The following is a 17,678-nucleotide window of genomic DNA, read 5'->3' as shown; positions in this document are numbered from 1 at the left end:
CAGTCTCCAGGTCTCAACCCCATAAAAAATCTGCAGAAGGAGTTGAAAGTCTGTGTTGCCCAATGACAGCCCCAAAATATCACTGCTCTAGAGGAGATCTGCATGGAGGAATGGGCCAAAATACCAGCAACAATGTGTGAAAAGCTTGTGAAGAATTTCAGAAAACGTTTGGCCTCCGTTATTGCCAACAAAGGGTACATAACAAAGTATTGAGATGAACTTCTGGTATAGACCAAATACTTACTTTCCACCATGATTTGCAAATAAATTCTTTAAAAATCAAACAATGGGATTTTCAGTTTTTTTTCCACATTTTGTCTCTCATGATTGAGGTTTAACCATGTTGACAATTACAGGCCTCTCTAATATTTTCAAGTGGGAGAACTTGCACAATTAGTGGTTGACTAAATACTTATTTGCCCTTCTGTAAATGGCGGAAAACACTCGCACTCCTCTTTAAAAGAAACTGCTGCATTTTAAAGAGCATACGACTGGAGGAAAAAAGTCTTAAATAGCATTATTATGTGAATTAGAATCATATTTTAAGACGATTCGACTATATACAACAATTTAGCAAAACGCAGATGACGAGAAATCAGTCTTTTAATCTGCCGGTGGTTGATCACGATGTCATCCACCCAACAGGTGGATGACGTCAGCGGGTGACTGGGCTCATCGGTTTTACTATTCAGCCCATTGAGGGGGAATTATTCAGAACGAGGAAAAGGCGACGAAGAGAGCCGCAAAACGTCATTGTTTCAGTCTCTTTACTCCAATATTTTTACAGGATAGTCTCTTTATCCAAGTATTTTTTTTCCCCAATAGCTAAATAAATGGCTTGAGAAGGACCAGTCAGCCTGTCGAGGAGGAACTATTCACAACAAGGAAAACGCGACGAAGCGAGCTGCAAAATGTCATTGTTTCTGTCTCTTTACTTCAATATTTTTACAGGATATTCTTTTCATCCAAGTATTTTCCCCAATTGCTAAATAAATGGCATGGTCCTGACAAATAACAGTCTTGTGCTAAATGGAACATGAAATAATAAAAATGCACTTATTCAGGACGACATTTCAAGGTCCTGGAGTGGCCTTGCCAGTCTCCAGATCTCAACCCCATAGAAAATCTGTGGAGGAGTTGAAAGTCCGTGTTGCCCAACGACAGCCCCAAAACCTCACTGCTCTAGAGGAGATGGAGGAATGGGCCAAAATAGACCCCACTCACATGACGTCACAACCACGCCTCCGCGTCATATTGTCCGTTAGCTCGTCGTGTTTACGCATTACCGCTACGTAAATTCCTCCTATTATGGTGTGTTTTTGCTCGTTAACATTAATAATCAAAATGGTGAAGGCATGTGTGGCGGTTGGTTGCAGTAACAGAGAAGATAGACGGAGAGACTTGAAGTTCTACCGTATTCCGAGAGACCCGGAGAGGAGAGCGAGATGGACTGCTGCAATTCGACGAGAAAACTGGGCACCAAAGGATCACCACAGATTATGTAGTAGTCATTTTATATCTGGTAAGATGCATTTAATATATATTTAGAGGGTTTTGGGCTGACAACCACAATTAAGATCATTGCGAGGCTAATCACCGACACCGTACAGTTTCAAATTCAAGATGCTTATTTCTTCCACCATCATTATTTTTTGAATAATATTTAGCTGGTACCAAGTGAAAGAAGCTGGCCTCGTCTTCGGATCATCAGTTAAACAGGTGTGTCCAAACCTTTTGCAAAGGGGGCCAGATTTGGTGTGGTAAAAATATGTGGGGCTACCTTGGCTGATTTACATAGAACAATATATTTAAACAAAATTTTAGCAAGCCCTTCTGTGCGTCACATTTGCTTTATTATTTATTTTTTTTAATTCATAATTTCAACAATCTCGTCTTTGTGGCGTTCTCTTTCGACACTCGGGCTCTTGCGAAATACTGCTGCTGTGAAACTAAACTAGCTTCAAGTTGCTTTAATTTCTCGCTGCCTATCTTCCCTGTAATGTTGTACATGTTAGCGTGTATTGTTTTGTAATATCGCGTCACATCGAACTCTTTGAAAACAGCGACTTGTCTCTTTGCAAATGAGGCAGGCACAGTTGCATATTTTATTGAAGAAATAGTCCAATATCTACCTATCCTTGAAGCGTCGCAGTCAACTTTTTATTTATTGATTGTTGCCATTTTAAAAAATTGGAAGTAAAGGGTCACACGGGGTAATGTTGCTTAGAGTGCTGCTCTTAAAATTTTTCAAACTTTTGTGAGAATAGGCTGAGTTTCTGTGGACAAGATAGTTGACAGAAGTAGAAGACAGCGGGTCGAAAAATATCGATTTAGGCATCAAATATGGATCTGACGAATGGATAGATTGAAGCTTTCCACATAACGCCTTTTATGCAACGCATCCATTGAGTTTACAGCATCTGAAAGCACCAGGGCTTCCATGAAGTGCACTATAAATTGCACGACAAATTGAAACCATTGAGAATACGGATAAACAATGACGGACAATATGGTGGCCGGATACAGCAACACGTCATTGTGTGACGTTGGTGAGTGGGGTCTATACCAGCAACAGTGGGTGAAAAGCTTGTGAAGTTACAGAAAAAGTTTGTCCTCCGTTATTGACAACAAAGGGTACATAACAAAGTATTGAGATTAACTTTTGGTCTTGACCAAATACTTATTTTCCACCATGATTTGCAAATAAATTCTTTAAAAATCAAACAATGTAATTTTCTGTTTTTTTTTTCCACATTCTGTCTCTCATGTTAATAATTACAGGCCTCTCTAGTATTTTCAAGTGGGAGAACTTGCACAATTAGTGGTTGACTACATACTTATTTGGCCCACTGTATGTTGAGCAGGATTTTCCTATAAGAATACATTATAATTCCATTAAGTTGTTCCAGAGCCCGACAACCTACACTAGATCCTTATTAAATGCTGCTGGTACTACTGCAAATAGCAATTACACAGGGCAAAACAAATAAATTATGAATAAAAATCGGAATAATATTGTAATAATAACAATAATACCTGTTATAATGTAACGAATTGGGTGTGTGGCGAATGTGTTTTGCGTGATGTACCTGAACGCACCGCGTGGCTGACTTGACAGCGCGAGAGAGGACTTTTTACTATCACTTTTCATGTTCAGCTGCGGCGGACAGTAGGCATGTTTTGAAGGCAGGTTTTGAAATAAATGATTGAAAACCTGACGAAGCTGGCGATTTTTGGGCAATCTTACCACAATAATAGTTGTCACCTAAACTTATAAAGACTGGCGAACGGAGGTCAGTGGAGGACCGTCGAGATCGTAGACATTCTACGGCCGTATTGTCGAGCTAGTTCACGGACGTGCACTCCACACTCATATTTTTTCTATCATTTCTACCTTCATTTCAATTGTAAGCCTCACCTTTTTCCACCACCTGCACTAACATTTTTGGAACTCATGTTGATTTCTCACACAAGAAAATCCACTGTCCGTCCGTCTTGCGAGAAAACAAACCACGGCGCTGTCATAAATCCGCATATTTCGAGCATGTTGTCGGATGAAGAAACAAATGGCAAATCAAATTTTACGTCGGATGTCGAAAAGATCGTGTGTCGAAGCGATCGTATGTTAAGGTACCACTGTATATGTCTGCTTGAGTTGAGAGAGAGTACTTTGGCCATCTCTGATTTTAAAAAAAAAAATGCAAGTACAAAGTGATTGACTTAAAAGGTTGCCGCGATCTAACAATCAATCAATCATAATCATAATCAATCAAACATAATGAGATTAGCTACATGTTAATCCACTGTTTACACCCAAAGTGAATCAATTCATTTCATATAGGCATGATTACATTCAATATGTGAAAAGCTTTTATAAAAATGAAGACTCGGAATGAGAGATTCGTCAGGTCATTTACGAGCTCCTGCATTATAAATTTAATTATTTATCAATTTATTGAAGTTATTTTACTCATGTGGCCACAAATGAGTTCCCGCCTTTGACAACAGGCCAGCTCTTTATTTTTAGCCAACTGAATTTTTGCTGGAAAAAAGAAAAGCGTGTGTTTTTTCCTCTTTGCTGCATACGATCCTGATAAAAGACAAGTCATGTAAAAAACAAATTATCCATATGAAAATAATGAATAATATAAGAACGCCGCTTCTTCTTTTACACGGAAAGAGGACGAAGTGAGCGCAGAGTGGACTGAAATACTGCAACTCTACACATAAAAAGAATGTAAAATACAAGTAGTGTCGATATAAACGACTGATTGGTGGTCATAGCGATATCCCGATCCGATATTTGGATCGGATAGGACGCCGATATGGGCAAAAAAATGCACATCGGTATCGGATCGGCCGACACAGAAAAATTCCGATCCAGTTTTTTGGGGAAAACCGGTCCAGCGCACTGATTTACATAATCCATTCCAGTTTTTGCTTCGGTTTCCCTAAAATCTGGTCCGCATTTTATGGCACACCTTCAAACACTACATTACCATCTCCCAATTTACCGAGAGACTTTATCGGTAAAAAATTTCATCATTTCACCTTAAAGCTGTAATGTGAAGTAAGGTTGGCCAACCATGTTTTTGAATAATATTAATGGCTAAACAGTTTTAAGCATATTTTCATTTTTTTTTTTTAACGCAACCCTTCCAGATTCTTTGTTTAACCCATAGCAACGCCCTCGACAACGAAAATGCTTTTCTTCGGCAATCTTCGGAAATGACGTCACACCGGGAAGTGCGAGGGAAGTCCGCCATAGAACAGTATTGTTTGTTGAATTGCTTCTCGGTAAGATGCCACGGCGGTGTGTGCCGATGTTTTGTTCTCACTCAAACGAAAAGTTGTATGAGTGGCCAAAGGATAGCAGGGCACATAAATGGACATCTTTCGTTCGCACGAAGCGAATGAATTTCACGCCATCATGAAGTAGCGTTCTCTGCTGCAAACACTTCGAAGATGCCTGCTTCCTTAACCGGTCTGCTTAGGATCAAGGATTTGCCAAAAAGTAAGTGTGATTTTTGGATAGATGACTGATGACTTTGTCAAAGCAGAGCTGCTAACTGTTGTGGAATGAACAGTATAAACTAGCGACGTTAGCCGAAAGTTAACTCGTGGCAATCCCCGATCATAGTTGTTGCGTTCGCTAGGTTAAGCGTGTTTAAATTGTGCGTCATCTACGATCTTGTCCGAAAGAGTTAATCCACTGTCAATCGGGAAAGGAGTGTGGATGTGCACATAAGCGGGTCGGCGTCGCGGTAATTCACGGTCACGTTGCAGTAAGAGACACACACCGCCGGTGAGTTTGTGCACATTTACTTGTATTTATATTATGTATTTCCACCTTTATGCTTCAAGCATTGCATTGCATTTGTACGGTTCGGCGTTTCTTTCACGGTGATCGCTTGACAGCCTTCTACTTTGTGTTTTACGTACAAGAGCCGCTGACAGGTGACAAGTTGCTTTTAATGTCTGGCAGCGAATCAGCGAGCGCGTAGGTCACGCAGTGAATCATGGGAAATGTAGTCTCGGGACAACACTGAAGTGGTGCTTTGTAATCTGTTCGCTTGTGTGAAAAAAACTACATTTCCTCATGCCATTAGACGCCTCTTCCTCCCGAGTGCCCCGAGCCGTGTTCTTACTTTTCCATAAGAACTGCTCCATGTGTTAATAGAGAGACAAGGTTGTCAGCACATCGTGTGTTCGAAACATTTGTAAACAAAAAGCTCATAACAAGACACTATGCACGATCGACGCTGGAGTAGGAGGCGAGGAGGAGATCAGCTAGAAGCAAAATTTATTGTGTTGTAATACGGGAGTTCACCGGTCGAGGGTACGCATGTCATTTAGATTTGTTATTGTTTGTGCCTTACTCCTTGACTAAAAGGGAGAAAAGTGTTTTTGTTCAGAGTCGCTTGGCAAGACGGTGAGTAAAGTTTTAAAAGCCAATAAAGGTGTCGTGTGGGTCACACGGTCAAGATATAACAACGACTCATCACCTTCTTTCCCCCCAACGTTTTTTATATTATTATTTTATATGCACGAGAGCTGCCGGATCTGCCAAAATGAACATGAAGTCTGATTATTATTATTTTTAACAATGTCATCAGATAGACAAAAACATAAAATTATGTGCAAATGCCTGCATCTTCAAATCATGAAAATAATAACAGCCTATATCTTACCAATCTTGTAATCTCGATGGGTCTTGTATCCATTCCATGTCAGGTAGTCTAGGCACATTGTTTGCATCCTGATTAGCGTCTGGCTAATACATGTTAGGTCCAACATAAAATTCCAAGCTCCTCTTCTTCAAAAACTTGTATCTTCTCCCTTGCGCTCGATCTATCGCTTATATCGCTGTTTGAATCATTGTTTGAAGGGCTTTGTATGGTGGCCGTATGTATGGAGCTGCTATCGATGTGACGTATCACGTTCGTCCCCTTTCAGGCTCGAACTTCGGAAACGCGATTCTTTTGTCAAATATACAACATATAAATTATTTTTTCATGCTTTATTTGTTGGACAATGTTTAATTACTTTACTTGTGTCCCTATTTGGCATGTGAAGAAATTACTTCACATTACTGCTTTAAAGGACGACAAAGACGAAGAGGCAGAATGCAACATATGCCACAATAAAGTCAAGCGTGGTGGTAAAGCTGTAAGAAGTTTTAATACAACTAACCTAATCAAGCATTTAGCGAAATACCACCACAAACAATATGATACGGTTTAATATGGTACAAAATGCCCAGCCGTCATTACATCCTTGAGCGATTCAGCCATGGAAGATTCGAGAACGATTCACAAACATCCAAATTCCGATTATTGAAATATGTCAAGTAAAGCAGAACTAATATACAGCGCGGTCTTCGGGATGCAATGAGAAACGGACCGCATTGCGTCCCGAGAGTATGATGAGAGCATGCTAGTCATAGATAATAATGCCAATGCTCAACTCACGGCTTTAGCTCAGCTCATGCCGCTGGATAAATAACACAAGAATACCTGACTGCTGCTGACAGCTGCTACAAACTACGTCAACATCGTTTTACTGGAGATAATAGATATCATATGTATATAGAACAAGATGCAAAACGACAGACTCGACTGCGTATGCAACATTGAAGTATTGAAAATAGTGTTGCACCGATACCATTTTTTGGCCCCGATACCGATACCTGGCTGTCCAGTATCGGCCGATACCGATACCATACCGATACCACCCCGATTATATATATATATTTATTTATTTTTTTAATTTTTTTTCCCAAAGAGCTACATAATTGGATGTGAAATCATTGCTATCAAGGCTTTGTCAGGCTGTTGCTTACCTTTGCAAAATAGGAAAAAGTATACTAAACCCTAGTAGACAAAAATTGAATAAACCTTCCGCTCTCGAAGGCCAAAATAGTGCTAAATTTGTGAAATTAATAAAACATGTATAATACTAGCCCAACAGTAAGAAAGTAAAAATAAATTGATAATAATAAACTCTGAATGAACTGAATAAACTTTTTTAAACCTCTCAAAGTCCAAACAGTGCAACTTTCATGAAATTATTGTCACATTCTGCTGCTGGTTAGATTGTGTTTTGTTGCTGGGCGTGGCACTTGAATTCAATGCAGGCTTATCAACGCAGCATTTAAGCACGGGTGATGTCAGAGAAGGCTGCCGAGATATTTGCCTTGCTGATCGCTATTTGACATCTGGCACAATAATCTCGCTACATTTGCTTGTTATGCCCCTGCATTGGGTTTTTCTGTTAGTGAGCTGCTCTCGTTTGTAACCGCTGCCTATCGTCTTAGTTTGTCCGTCGACCTGCTGTCACGGACTCCTTTTGTTATTTCTACTGTCCCGCGATCGCGTGTTATTTATTTATTTTTTTTTTCATTAAACCCTTTTATGTCTCCCCTGCTTGTTGTCTGCTTCGAGGTTCAACCTTGTTTCCGCATTTTCGGACGCTAACAATTATAAGTAATAATAATTGACCACAGCATCCCGTCTCTCCTTTTTTTCGGGAGGTGGGAGTCCCTTATTTCTATTTCGGAAAGGTGGCAACAATACTTTGGAAACACTTCCCAAATTACTGCGGCATTTCTTTCAGTAAAAGACAATAAAAGTAAAGTAGACGAAGTGAACTGACCAGAGGTTGTTGAACAGAACAGCTCCGGTGTTGTACCGAAATCTGCGATCCGTCAGAATCTGTGACGAAGGAGGGCGATGTTGCCAACAGCAAGGCCGACAGCAACGACGAAGAGGAAACGAAGAAGAACACTTACGCTAACGGCGTGAACTGCTACGTAAACGAGGCTCGCTACAAGTTGCGAGGCTTATTTTCCCTTTCACGGTATTAACGTCGCGACATTCGATCATGACATCGTTACTAAGAAAATGCTTTAAAAGTTTTGGATATTTCATATGAATTTTTGACATTGTGAAATAGTCCGCTGTAATAAATTGCTATTATTCTTCATCATGATGAGGTTATTATGTAAATATCCCATTAAATAAATTACATAAAATGTATGGCTTTTGATGTTGTGAAAATGTACGCTTTTCTAAATTAGGTACTGTATTGTATTTGTGAAATTATGGAATTGTCCGCTCTTATAAATTACTTTCATTCTTTTAACTTATGACTCTTCCACACATGCACTCACAATTTTAAATGCATAAGGATAATGATATAAATATATGCCGTAGTCTGTGATTGATCTCGCTGTATTTTCCTTATGCTGTTGCCCAGCCCATCAAAGACAAATCCTTACTAATCTAACATTATTTTACCGTCACCTGAATATATAATACCTCAAAACGACCTCCACTATATTTTTATTGTCACAACCTCTGGTAGGTGCAGACGTGGCTGTCAGAAATTGTGATCCTCCCTATTGTGTCTAAAATGAAGTCACCACTAGGCTCTCTGCTAATTTTCTGACACCCCCCCCCCCCCCCCCCATACTACATCTCCTCTCAATTGGACCCCCAGAGTTTGTACATTTTGTCATCACTAAACATCACAGGAGGATCACAATTTCTGATAGGTGCAGATGTGGCTTACAGAAATTGTCAGCATCAGAAAATGTGATCCTCCTGTATTGTGTCTAAAATCAGTCAAGTCACCCTTAAAGCTCTTTGCTGATCTAATGACAGACCCCAATTCCCCCAGTACATATTTTTTCAATTGGACCCCATAGCTGAAAATTGGGTTAATCGGCTATTGCAAAAGTGCAAGTGTCAATGTTACAGCCCCACCTACAGTTGGGGAGGATCACAATTTCTGACAGCCACATTTGACCCTATCAGAAAATGTCATGATAAAGTGTACAGACTTTGGGGGTCAAATTGAGACAAGATGTGGTAGGGGGGAGTAGGAATAGTGTCAGGGGATCAGGAAAGAGCTTTAAGAGTGTTTTGATTGTTCTTAGACACAGTAGAGGAGTATCACTATTTCCAACAGCCACATTTGCACCTATCGGAAAATGTAATAATTAAATATACACCCTCTGGGGGTCCAGTTGAGAGGATATATAGTAGGGGGGAGTTGGGATGGTGTCAAAAGATCAGCAAAGAGCTTTAAGAGTGACTTGATTGTTCTCAGACACAGTAGAGGAGTATCACCATTTCCGACAGCCACATCTGCACCTATGAGAAAACGTGACACTATAAATATAGTATCTGGTGGTCATTTTGAGGACACATGCATTCAAATGACAGTAAGGGAATGTCAAATAAGGAATTGCCTTCGATGGGCTGGGAAATTGCATAAGTAAAATACAGCGAAATCACACACTAACTACAGCATTTACATTTATATCATTCATTGTCCTTATACATCGAAAATTGTGTATGCGTGAGTGTGTGAGGAAGAGTAATAAATTCATAATGTAATTTATAGGTGCAGATAATTTCATAATCTCAGAAATACAATACAGCAATTAATTTATTAGAACACACATTTTCACAACGTCAAAAGTCATACAATAAATGTAATTCATTGAAGAGGATATTTACACAATAACCTCGTCAGGAAGAATAAGAAGAAAAATCGCAATTTATTGCAGCTTACTGTTTCACAATATCAAAAGTAATCTATTCAAGCAGAAATTTTCGAAACATCAAAAATTCATAATATACTGTATGATATAGCTACTGTATGTGATTTTTTGAAGCAGACATTTTCCAAATGTCAGCGTCATGATTAAATATCATGACGTTTATTCGTTGAAAGGGAAAATAAGCCTCGGCAACTTCGAGTGAATAGCCTCATTTACGTAGCAAATGGCTGTTTACGCCGTTAGCGTAAGTGGCCTTCTTCGATTCCTCATCTTCGTTGCTGTCGGCCTTGCTTTTGGCAACATCGCCCTCCTTCGTCACAGAATCTGACGGATCGCAGATTTCGGTACAACACCGGTCCAGCGGCCTTCTTCCTCTGGATAGCAGTCCTGCTCTTGCAGGCTCGAACTCGTTGTGTTCGTTCACGTTTCGTCTTCAAATGTTTTATCTAGTTCGAGGTATTGAAACTGGCCGATTTAACTCCACATCTCCAAACTTTCAGGCCGCAAATCTTGCATGCAGCCATTGATTTTAATCGACGGGATTTCTATCTGGAAATATTTGCCGACCGCCGCCATATTTCCTGGTTTGTTTTTCGTCCATATGAAAAAGCCCCCTTTTGATTGGTCAGGAGTGGCTATTGGCCCGCTCTCATTGGTCTGGAGCAAGCCAATAGCGATAGCTGCTTGGTGTTCACGTGTCATCACACAACACAGAGACACAGTGTAGTGAGCGCCAGGAGGAGAAAAAGGCTGTGGTCAAATGATATAATAATGGACCGGTAAATGGTATCAGCGCCGTCTTTGTTGGTACTCGCCGATACCGATACCACCATTTCGGGCCGGATCGGCGCCCCCTGCCGATACTAGTATCGGTATCGGTGCATCTTTAATTGAAAGCTAGTTGCGTTAGTAAACAGCCGCCATCTTAAAGCAGGAGACTTCCCTAGTAGGCCGTTGTGAACCTTCCAAGCGAACCTAATTAACTTTTGATCTAAAATACTCCTAAATCGGCAAAATTTTGACTTGAATCTATCTTCAAAACAGTTTTAAAACTTTCATATGTCGAAAGTGGACAGAAGGGAAATTATGGAATAACGGGAGCAATTTTAACAACTTTAACAGTTGATTCACAAAATTAAATGAATTGAATGTAGTTTAAAGCTGCTCATACACAATGGGGACTTGAGTAATTTTATTTACTGTTTTAAAATGTTAACTTGATACTGAAATAGTCGTTTATTTAAACCTGAGAGGCTTTTTATACTATTATTGTAACTAATGTACGAAACATTAAAAGCATCTAATAGCTTAGGGGGTTTGTGGGATTTTCCACTGAGGTTGTTTGTGTGTTTTGCTTTTTAAAGACAGTTTACAATATTATTTGCACTTTTTACTGACTGACTATGCCATTTCTGTTTGTTTTTTTATAATGTCTTGTGTTTGTCACTGAATAAACAGGTAAGTTTCTTGTTACCAACCGTTGTGTGTTATTCAAACTCACCTAATTCAGCTGGCTAGTTATCAGGAGTACTAAAACCATTTTCAAAATGAGTCTGACAACTAATTAAGGAGGCTAAATAACTTTAAACTTTAACACATGCTCAGATAGGCCGGTATCGGTATCGGTATCGGCCAGTATCAGTATCGGATGTGCAAAACAATATCGGTATCGGATTGGAAGTGCAAAAACCTGGATCGGGACATCCCTACTCATAAATTCTACATACGTTACCCCATTTGTATAATTATTGCATGACTCCAGGCTTTTACATTAGTACAGGAAAATGATCATAAAATATGTACAAGGCAGTTCGTCTGATTAGTCCTGCCTGTGAAGTTGATTTTACGCTTTTATTAGTCTTAAAATAAAACAAACTGCTACTAATAAGGACCAAACATGAGTTTATTTGTTGACATGATTTTTATTTAAGTGGACAAAGTTACTGTCTGAATAGAATACCAATTGTTCCAGGGATATTTTTATGATAAAACCCTCATAAAAATAATTTGCATTTTCATATACAGTCAAGGTGAATACTTTAGGGATTAAAAAAATACATTATGTGGAAATGATTTGCCGCACAATCTTAGTTTTGTTTTGTTTTTTAAAAACATTTTATATATATTTTTTATGAATCCATTTGAAATGATTGGTAAAGTGATTTCTGCCTGTCAACATTACAATGGAACCCACGAAAAAGGTTCTCTGCTTTGCAAACATATTTGGTATTACTGTGAAATAATGCAATTTAGACAAGATGATTTGGTTTTTTTTTTCTTTTTTACAATAAAGCCTGCATGCAAACCAGTTGCACAAAATATAAATATATCATGTTCCTCTTACAGCTGACACTCTTAAAAAAACCCTCCCCGCTTGGAGCATTTAAATCCCTTCACTACAAGTAATAGTGGAAATTATATACAGTGCCTTGCAAAAGTATTCGGCCCCCTTGAACCTTGCAACCTTTCGCCACATTTCAGGCTTCAAACATAAAGATATAAAATTTTAATTTTTTGTCAAGAATCAACAACAAGTGGGACACAATCGTGAAGTGGAACAAAATTTATTGGATAACTTAAACTTTTTTAACAAATAAAAAACTGAAAAGTGGGGCGTGCAATATTATTCGGCCCCCTTGCGTTAATACTTTGTAGCGCCACCTTTTGCTCCAATTACAGCTGCAAGTCGCTTGGGGTATGTTTCTATCAGTTTTGCGCATCGAGAGACTGACATTCTTGCCCATTCTTCCTTGCAAAACAGCTCGAGCTCAGTGAGGTTGGATGGAGAGTGTTTGTGAACAGCAGTCTTCAGCTCTTTCCACAGATTCTCGATTGGATTCAGGTCTGGACTTTGACTTGGCCATTCTAATACCTGGATACATTTATTTTTGAACCATTCCATTGTAGATTTGGCTTTATGTTTTGGATCATTGTCCTGTTGGAAGATAAATCTCCGTCCCAGTCTCAGGTCTTGTGCAGATACCAACAGATTTTCTTCCAGAATGTTCCTGTATTTGGCTGCATCCATCTTCCCGTCAATTTTAACCATCTTCCCTGTCCCTGCTGAAGAAAAGCAGGCCCAAACCATGATGCTGCCACCACCATGTTTGACAGTGGGGATGGTGTGTTCAGGGTGATGAGCTGTGTTGCTTTTACGCCAAACATATCGTTTTGCATTGTGGCCAAAAAGTCCAATTTTGGTTTCATCTGACCAGAGCACCTTCTTCCACATGTTTGGTGTGTCTCACAGGTGGCTTGTGGCAAACTTTAAACGAGACTTTTTATGGAAATGGCTTTCTTCTTGCCACTCTTCCATAAAGGCCAGATTTGTGCAGTGTACGACTGATTGTTGTCCTATGGACAGACTCTCCCACCTCAGCTGTAGATCTCTGCAGTTCATCCAGAGTGATCACGGGCCTCTTGGCTGCATCTCTGATCAGTTTTCTCCTTGTTGGAGAAGAAAATTTGGAAGGACGGCCGGGTCTTGGTAGATTTGCAGTGGTCTGATGTTCCTTCCATTTCAATATGATGGCTTGCACAGTGCTCCTTGAGATGTTTAAAGCTTGGGAAATCTTTTTGTATCCAAATCCGGCTTTAAACTTCTCCACAACAGTATCTCGGACCTGCCTGGTGTGTTCCTTGGTTTTCATAATGCTCTCTGCACTTTAAACAGAACCCTGAGACTGTCACAGAGCAGGTGCATTTATACGGAGACTTGATTACACACAGGTGGATTCTATTTTTCATCATCGGTCATTTAGGACAACATTGGATCATTCAGAGATCCTCACTGAACTTCTGGAGTGAGTTTGCTGCACTGAAAGTAAAGGGGCCGAATAATATTGCACGCCCCACTTTTCAGTTTTTTATTTGTTAAAAAAGTTTAAATTATCCAATAAATGTTGTTCCACTTCACGATTGTGTCCCACTTGTTGTTGATTCTTGACAAAAAAATTAAATTTCATATCTTTATGTTTGAAGCCTGAAATGTGGCGAAAGGTTGCAAGATTCAAGGGGGCCGAATACTTTTGCAAGGCACCATATAACTTTAGTTATCCATGGTTTTCATGCTATGTGAAGTTGTGTACTGTTTGTGGTTCTTTTCGTGTTCCAGTGCGAGATGACTAACATGTTCTAAACAACCACTAAGCTATTAGAACTGCATTCCATTTGTCATTAAGCATCTCCTCCACTGAAACTATTTATCACAATAACTGCTGGACGCTGTCAAGCATGCCGCTGTATAATTCATAACCGTCTTCGACGCCACCATAATAAAATGCGTATATCACTCACTTGTTCCGGGGCGTAACTCTCGACCGTCCCCTTACAACACAAACAACCTCGCTTAAAGGGCAACTGAAGAGCTTTTCGGATTTCACTCTTGAGTGTTTTACTCAGTTGAATTGTATTAATGCATCATTCACTGTCTCAAAAAGTCACATTAAAAAAATAATAATTGACCGCGTAGTTTTTGAGTTATGGCCATAGCAACACCATAGCGACGAGAGACGCGCTACCCTGCCGACCGCTACCTGATGACGTAACTTCCAGGGAGCCTCGCCACCACGCTGAACACGGAAATATAGCACCACGCTATCCTCGCCATGTATTGCAAACATTTTCTGGGTATTACTCGCGAGATTTGTCATGCCATCTTGATGTGTAGCGATGAATTGCTCACAGGAAGACCCGAGACTCTATGAGTGGTCCCAAAAAAATTCTCCTGCAAAGGTTTGGACCCTTTTTGTGAGCATGCATACAGGTCCCCGATCGGCTCATTGTTTTCATCATTTCAGCGACGACAGCTATGAAAACCTACAACAATGCAACCTTGGTTTTACAAAGACGTAAGTAGACCCTCTGATTCTAAAATTTGATGCACTTCTGTTGATAAACGAAGTGGACTCCTGCTGCCTGTTTGCTGAAGCGCGACATTTTTTTTTACTTGCTGTTGCCCTGTCATAAGTAGATACGTTTGCTGACAGCAGGGATCGCGTTAACCGAATATTTTCCGTCGTTGACCGATTTTTTAAAATGGTGACGGGAAAAACTGAAGTCCATCTGTCATTTTGACAGGTTGCAATTCACACCCCAGACCACAGGGTGGCGAGTGAGCATATTAATTAGCTATTGTCTCTCTTGATGCATGACGTCGTTGGCCTTACTCTGAAAAATGTCAAGGCAACTGAGCGTCCGAAGTTTCTTCAAAAAGCCCCAAAACGACGATGGTGTTGATAAAAGAGGTGAAAAAACAGGGACTGCACAAGGGGGCACGCAATTCAAGTCTATGCGCACCAGGAGGAAGGTGTAAGACTCTGTTTTTGTCACTGCGGAGAAAAAGTTACATATTCATCTGCTTGATGTGTGATGGCACGGTGTGGATTCTCTGTTAAGCTTGTTCAGACAGAATATTAATTTAAAATGAATGAAAACTAAATACTATTGAATATGTTGAAGCGGTATCCAATGTTAAGAGTCTTGTTAGCTGGAATTGCTGTGTCCAGCCGCTGTAGCTCTGCTGCTCTCTGTGAACTCTCTATTCAAGCCGGAACGCGCGCGGCTCTTGAGTGTCTCTGTCACGTAACTGTGTCGTAGCCGGTAACGCGCTCGGCCAAATGGACACACAAGTACGGAAGGTGAATTATGCCAAACAAAGGGTCACCACAATGTCATTATCATCATTTTTAAAATTTAAGTGACGGGTAAAAATAAATTATGACCGGATTTTTATGACCCTGTCAGTCAAAATGACAGACACCGAAAAAGTCTAGCGCAACCTCTGTCTGACAGGTCTACTCATGTGATTTTATTACTATATCAATAGGTATTATGTAAATTCAAATGTCCCCAGCACCAAATAGGTCCTTGGCTCATTGTTTTTTGGCCTGTCACAGGGTAAATATAAAGCCTATAAATAAAACAATCCACCTGCAAGGCCCTAATGTATCAAATACATCTCAATAAAACATAACTATTGTACTACAGCATCAAATCAAGGTCTGCCTATTTGAAGAGGGAACAATAGCATCAAATAGATGCTGCTTTGACTGGGGCATTATTATTTGATCACCAAGAAATTATTATTAAATTAAAATTAGGATTCATCCAATATTTTCATGCTGCTGTGATTTTTTTTTTTGCTTCTCCAGGAAGCCAAACATAAAAAATTCAGTGGCGGAAACCCTCACCACGATGAAAAAAGCGTTGCAAGTCAGTCGCAACCCAGTTTCCCAAAATCAAGAGAGAGTGGGTCGAGTCATATGATGACCCAAGTGATGCGTTGTCCAGCAATGACGACTGAAGAGATCCTATATGATGCCTGCCAGATGCTGAATTTCTTCCGTCTGCGACATCAGATGACGATGACTTAGGAGAAATAAATGTAGCAAATTTTGATGACATGAAATCATAAACTAGTCATATATACAGTACACATTTTTTAAAAGAAAAATCTAGTTACCTTCATATTTTAATAATGATTTATCTTTGTATAGAGAACACTTAATGCTACAGAAAAGAGTAAATACATATTTCCCACTGCCATTATCATTTTTCAATGTTGCGCTAGTCTGTTGCTATCCCAACTTTGTATTGCTTAGTAACTTAGTATTGCTTACTAAATTTGTTCTTTGATGTGTGCCATTGTGTGCTTGGTATAAATTAGCTATAGCATAGCTAACCTATTGAATATTTTTTCAGAACGTAATTACAATACATACCAATAGAATAGAATGTTGTTTACAATTTATGGTTTTATTTTTTAAATGTAATTCATGCCTCTGTCAGTGCTTCAGCCTCCTCAAGTTTGGCTCTCACGTCTGGGATCTCCTGACGACACAGGCATACTCTTGTAAGGGTAATTACTTGACGGTTTACAGCAACACCTGGAAAATAAAATAGTTTTGTCATTTATTTTGAAAAATCAATAACATATCATTCATTTAGCCACATTTGGGCTAGCTTTACAATATTTAGATCGGTAGGAGCTGTCCCATTACCTAATACCCTGTTTTAGCTATGTGGAGAGCATGGAAAAGTATACAACCATGTAATTGCATTCTCTCAATAAAAAAATCTCGATGCTGGACTTAGGCTTACCACTCACGGAAGGCTTACCACTCACTCTCCCGTTCGTGAAGTGTCGAGCTGTCAATTGGCGTCATGACGACATCTGCTGTGTCAAGAAAATCACCGTCATCTGACGCCTCACGTTCAAACATGTAGGGATTAATTGTAGTTAATCTTTCCTGGGACCCTTTGCCATCGGTAGCGTCACGAAAGAGCGATCCTGAATGCTTACCTTTGGTGGAAATATCACTGACATCGTTGTTGCTGCTATGCTAGCTGTGGATAGTCTTCTCTGCTGCGTCGGGGAATCCACGTCACACTGCCGGGTTTGCGAAGGGACCATTAACGGTGTGCAAAAAAACTTTTTAAAAAAACGCAAATTATCCTTGCAATTACGTTTTTATAATGTCATGGTTGTTTTGACGAACTCGTCCAAAGTTAAAATTACACCAAAATCCGGAAAGGTCTTCATTTGCCCTTAATCAAACCTATCGAGGTGCGTGTAGTACCGTTTCATGTTTGTAAACAATAGGCGCTA

At 39.7% G+C, this 17,678-nt stretch overlaps 1 protein-coding gene across 1 annotated transcript in view; it reads left to right on the top strand.

Annotated features, from left to right (window-relative positions):
• Positions 1-16,954, top strand: part of LOC130919347 (protein-cysteine N-palmitoyltransferase HHAT-like) — a 359,144-nt gene extending 342,190 nt beyond the window's left edge. Inside the window, exon 12 of the mRNA XM_057842015.1 lies at positions 16,222-16,954. Coding sequence (XP_057697998.1) covers positions 16,222-16,235 — 14 coding nt within the window. The 3' untranslated portion in view covers positions 16,236-16,954. The remainder of the gene's footprint in view (positions 1-16,221) is intronic.
• Positions 16,955-17,678: the final 724 nt, after the last annotated feature.

Source organism: Corythoichthys intestinalis, chromosome 1 (genome assembly GCF_030265065.1).
Source record: "Corythoichthys intestinalis isolate RoL2023-P3 chromosome 1, ASM3026506v1, whole genome shotgun sequence".
NCBI lineage: Eukaryota > Metazoa > Chordata > Actinopteri > Syngnathiformes > Syngnathidae > Corythoichthys > Corythoichthys intestinalis.
The sequence above is the reverse complement of the archived record's forward strand: the minus strand, read 5'-3'. Positions and strand labels throughout refer to the sequence as shown.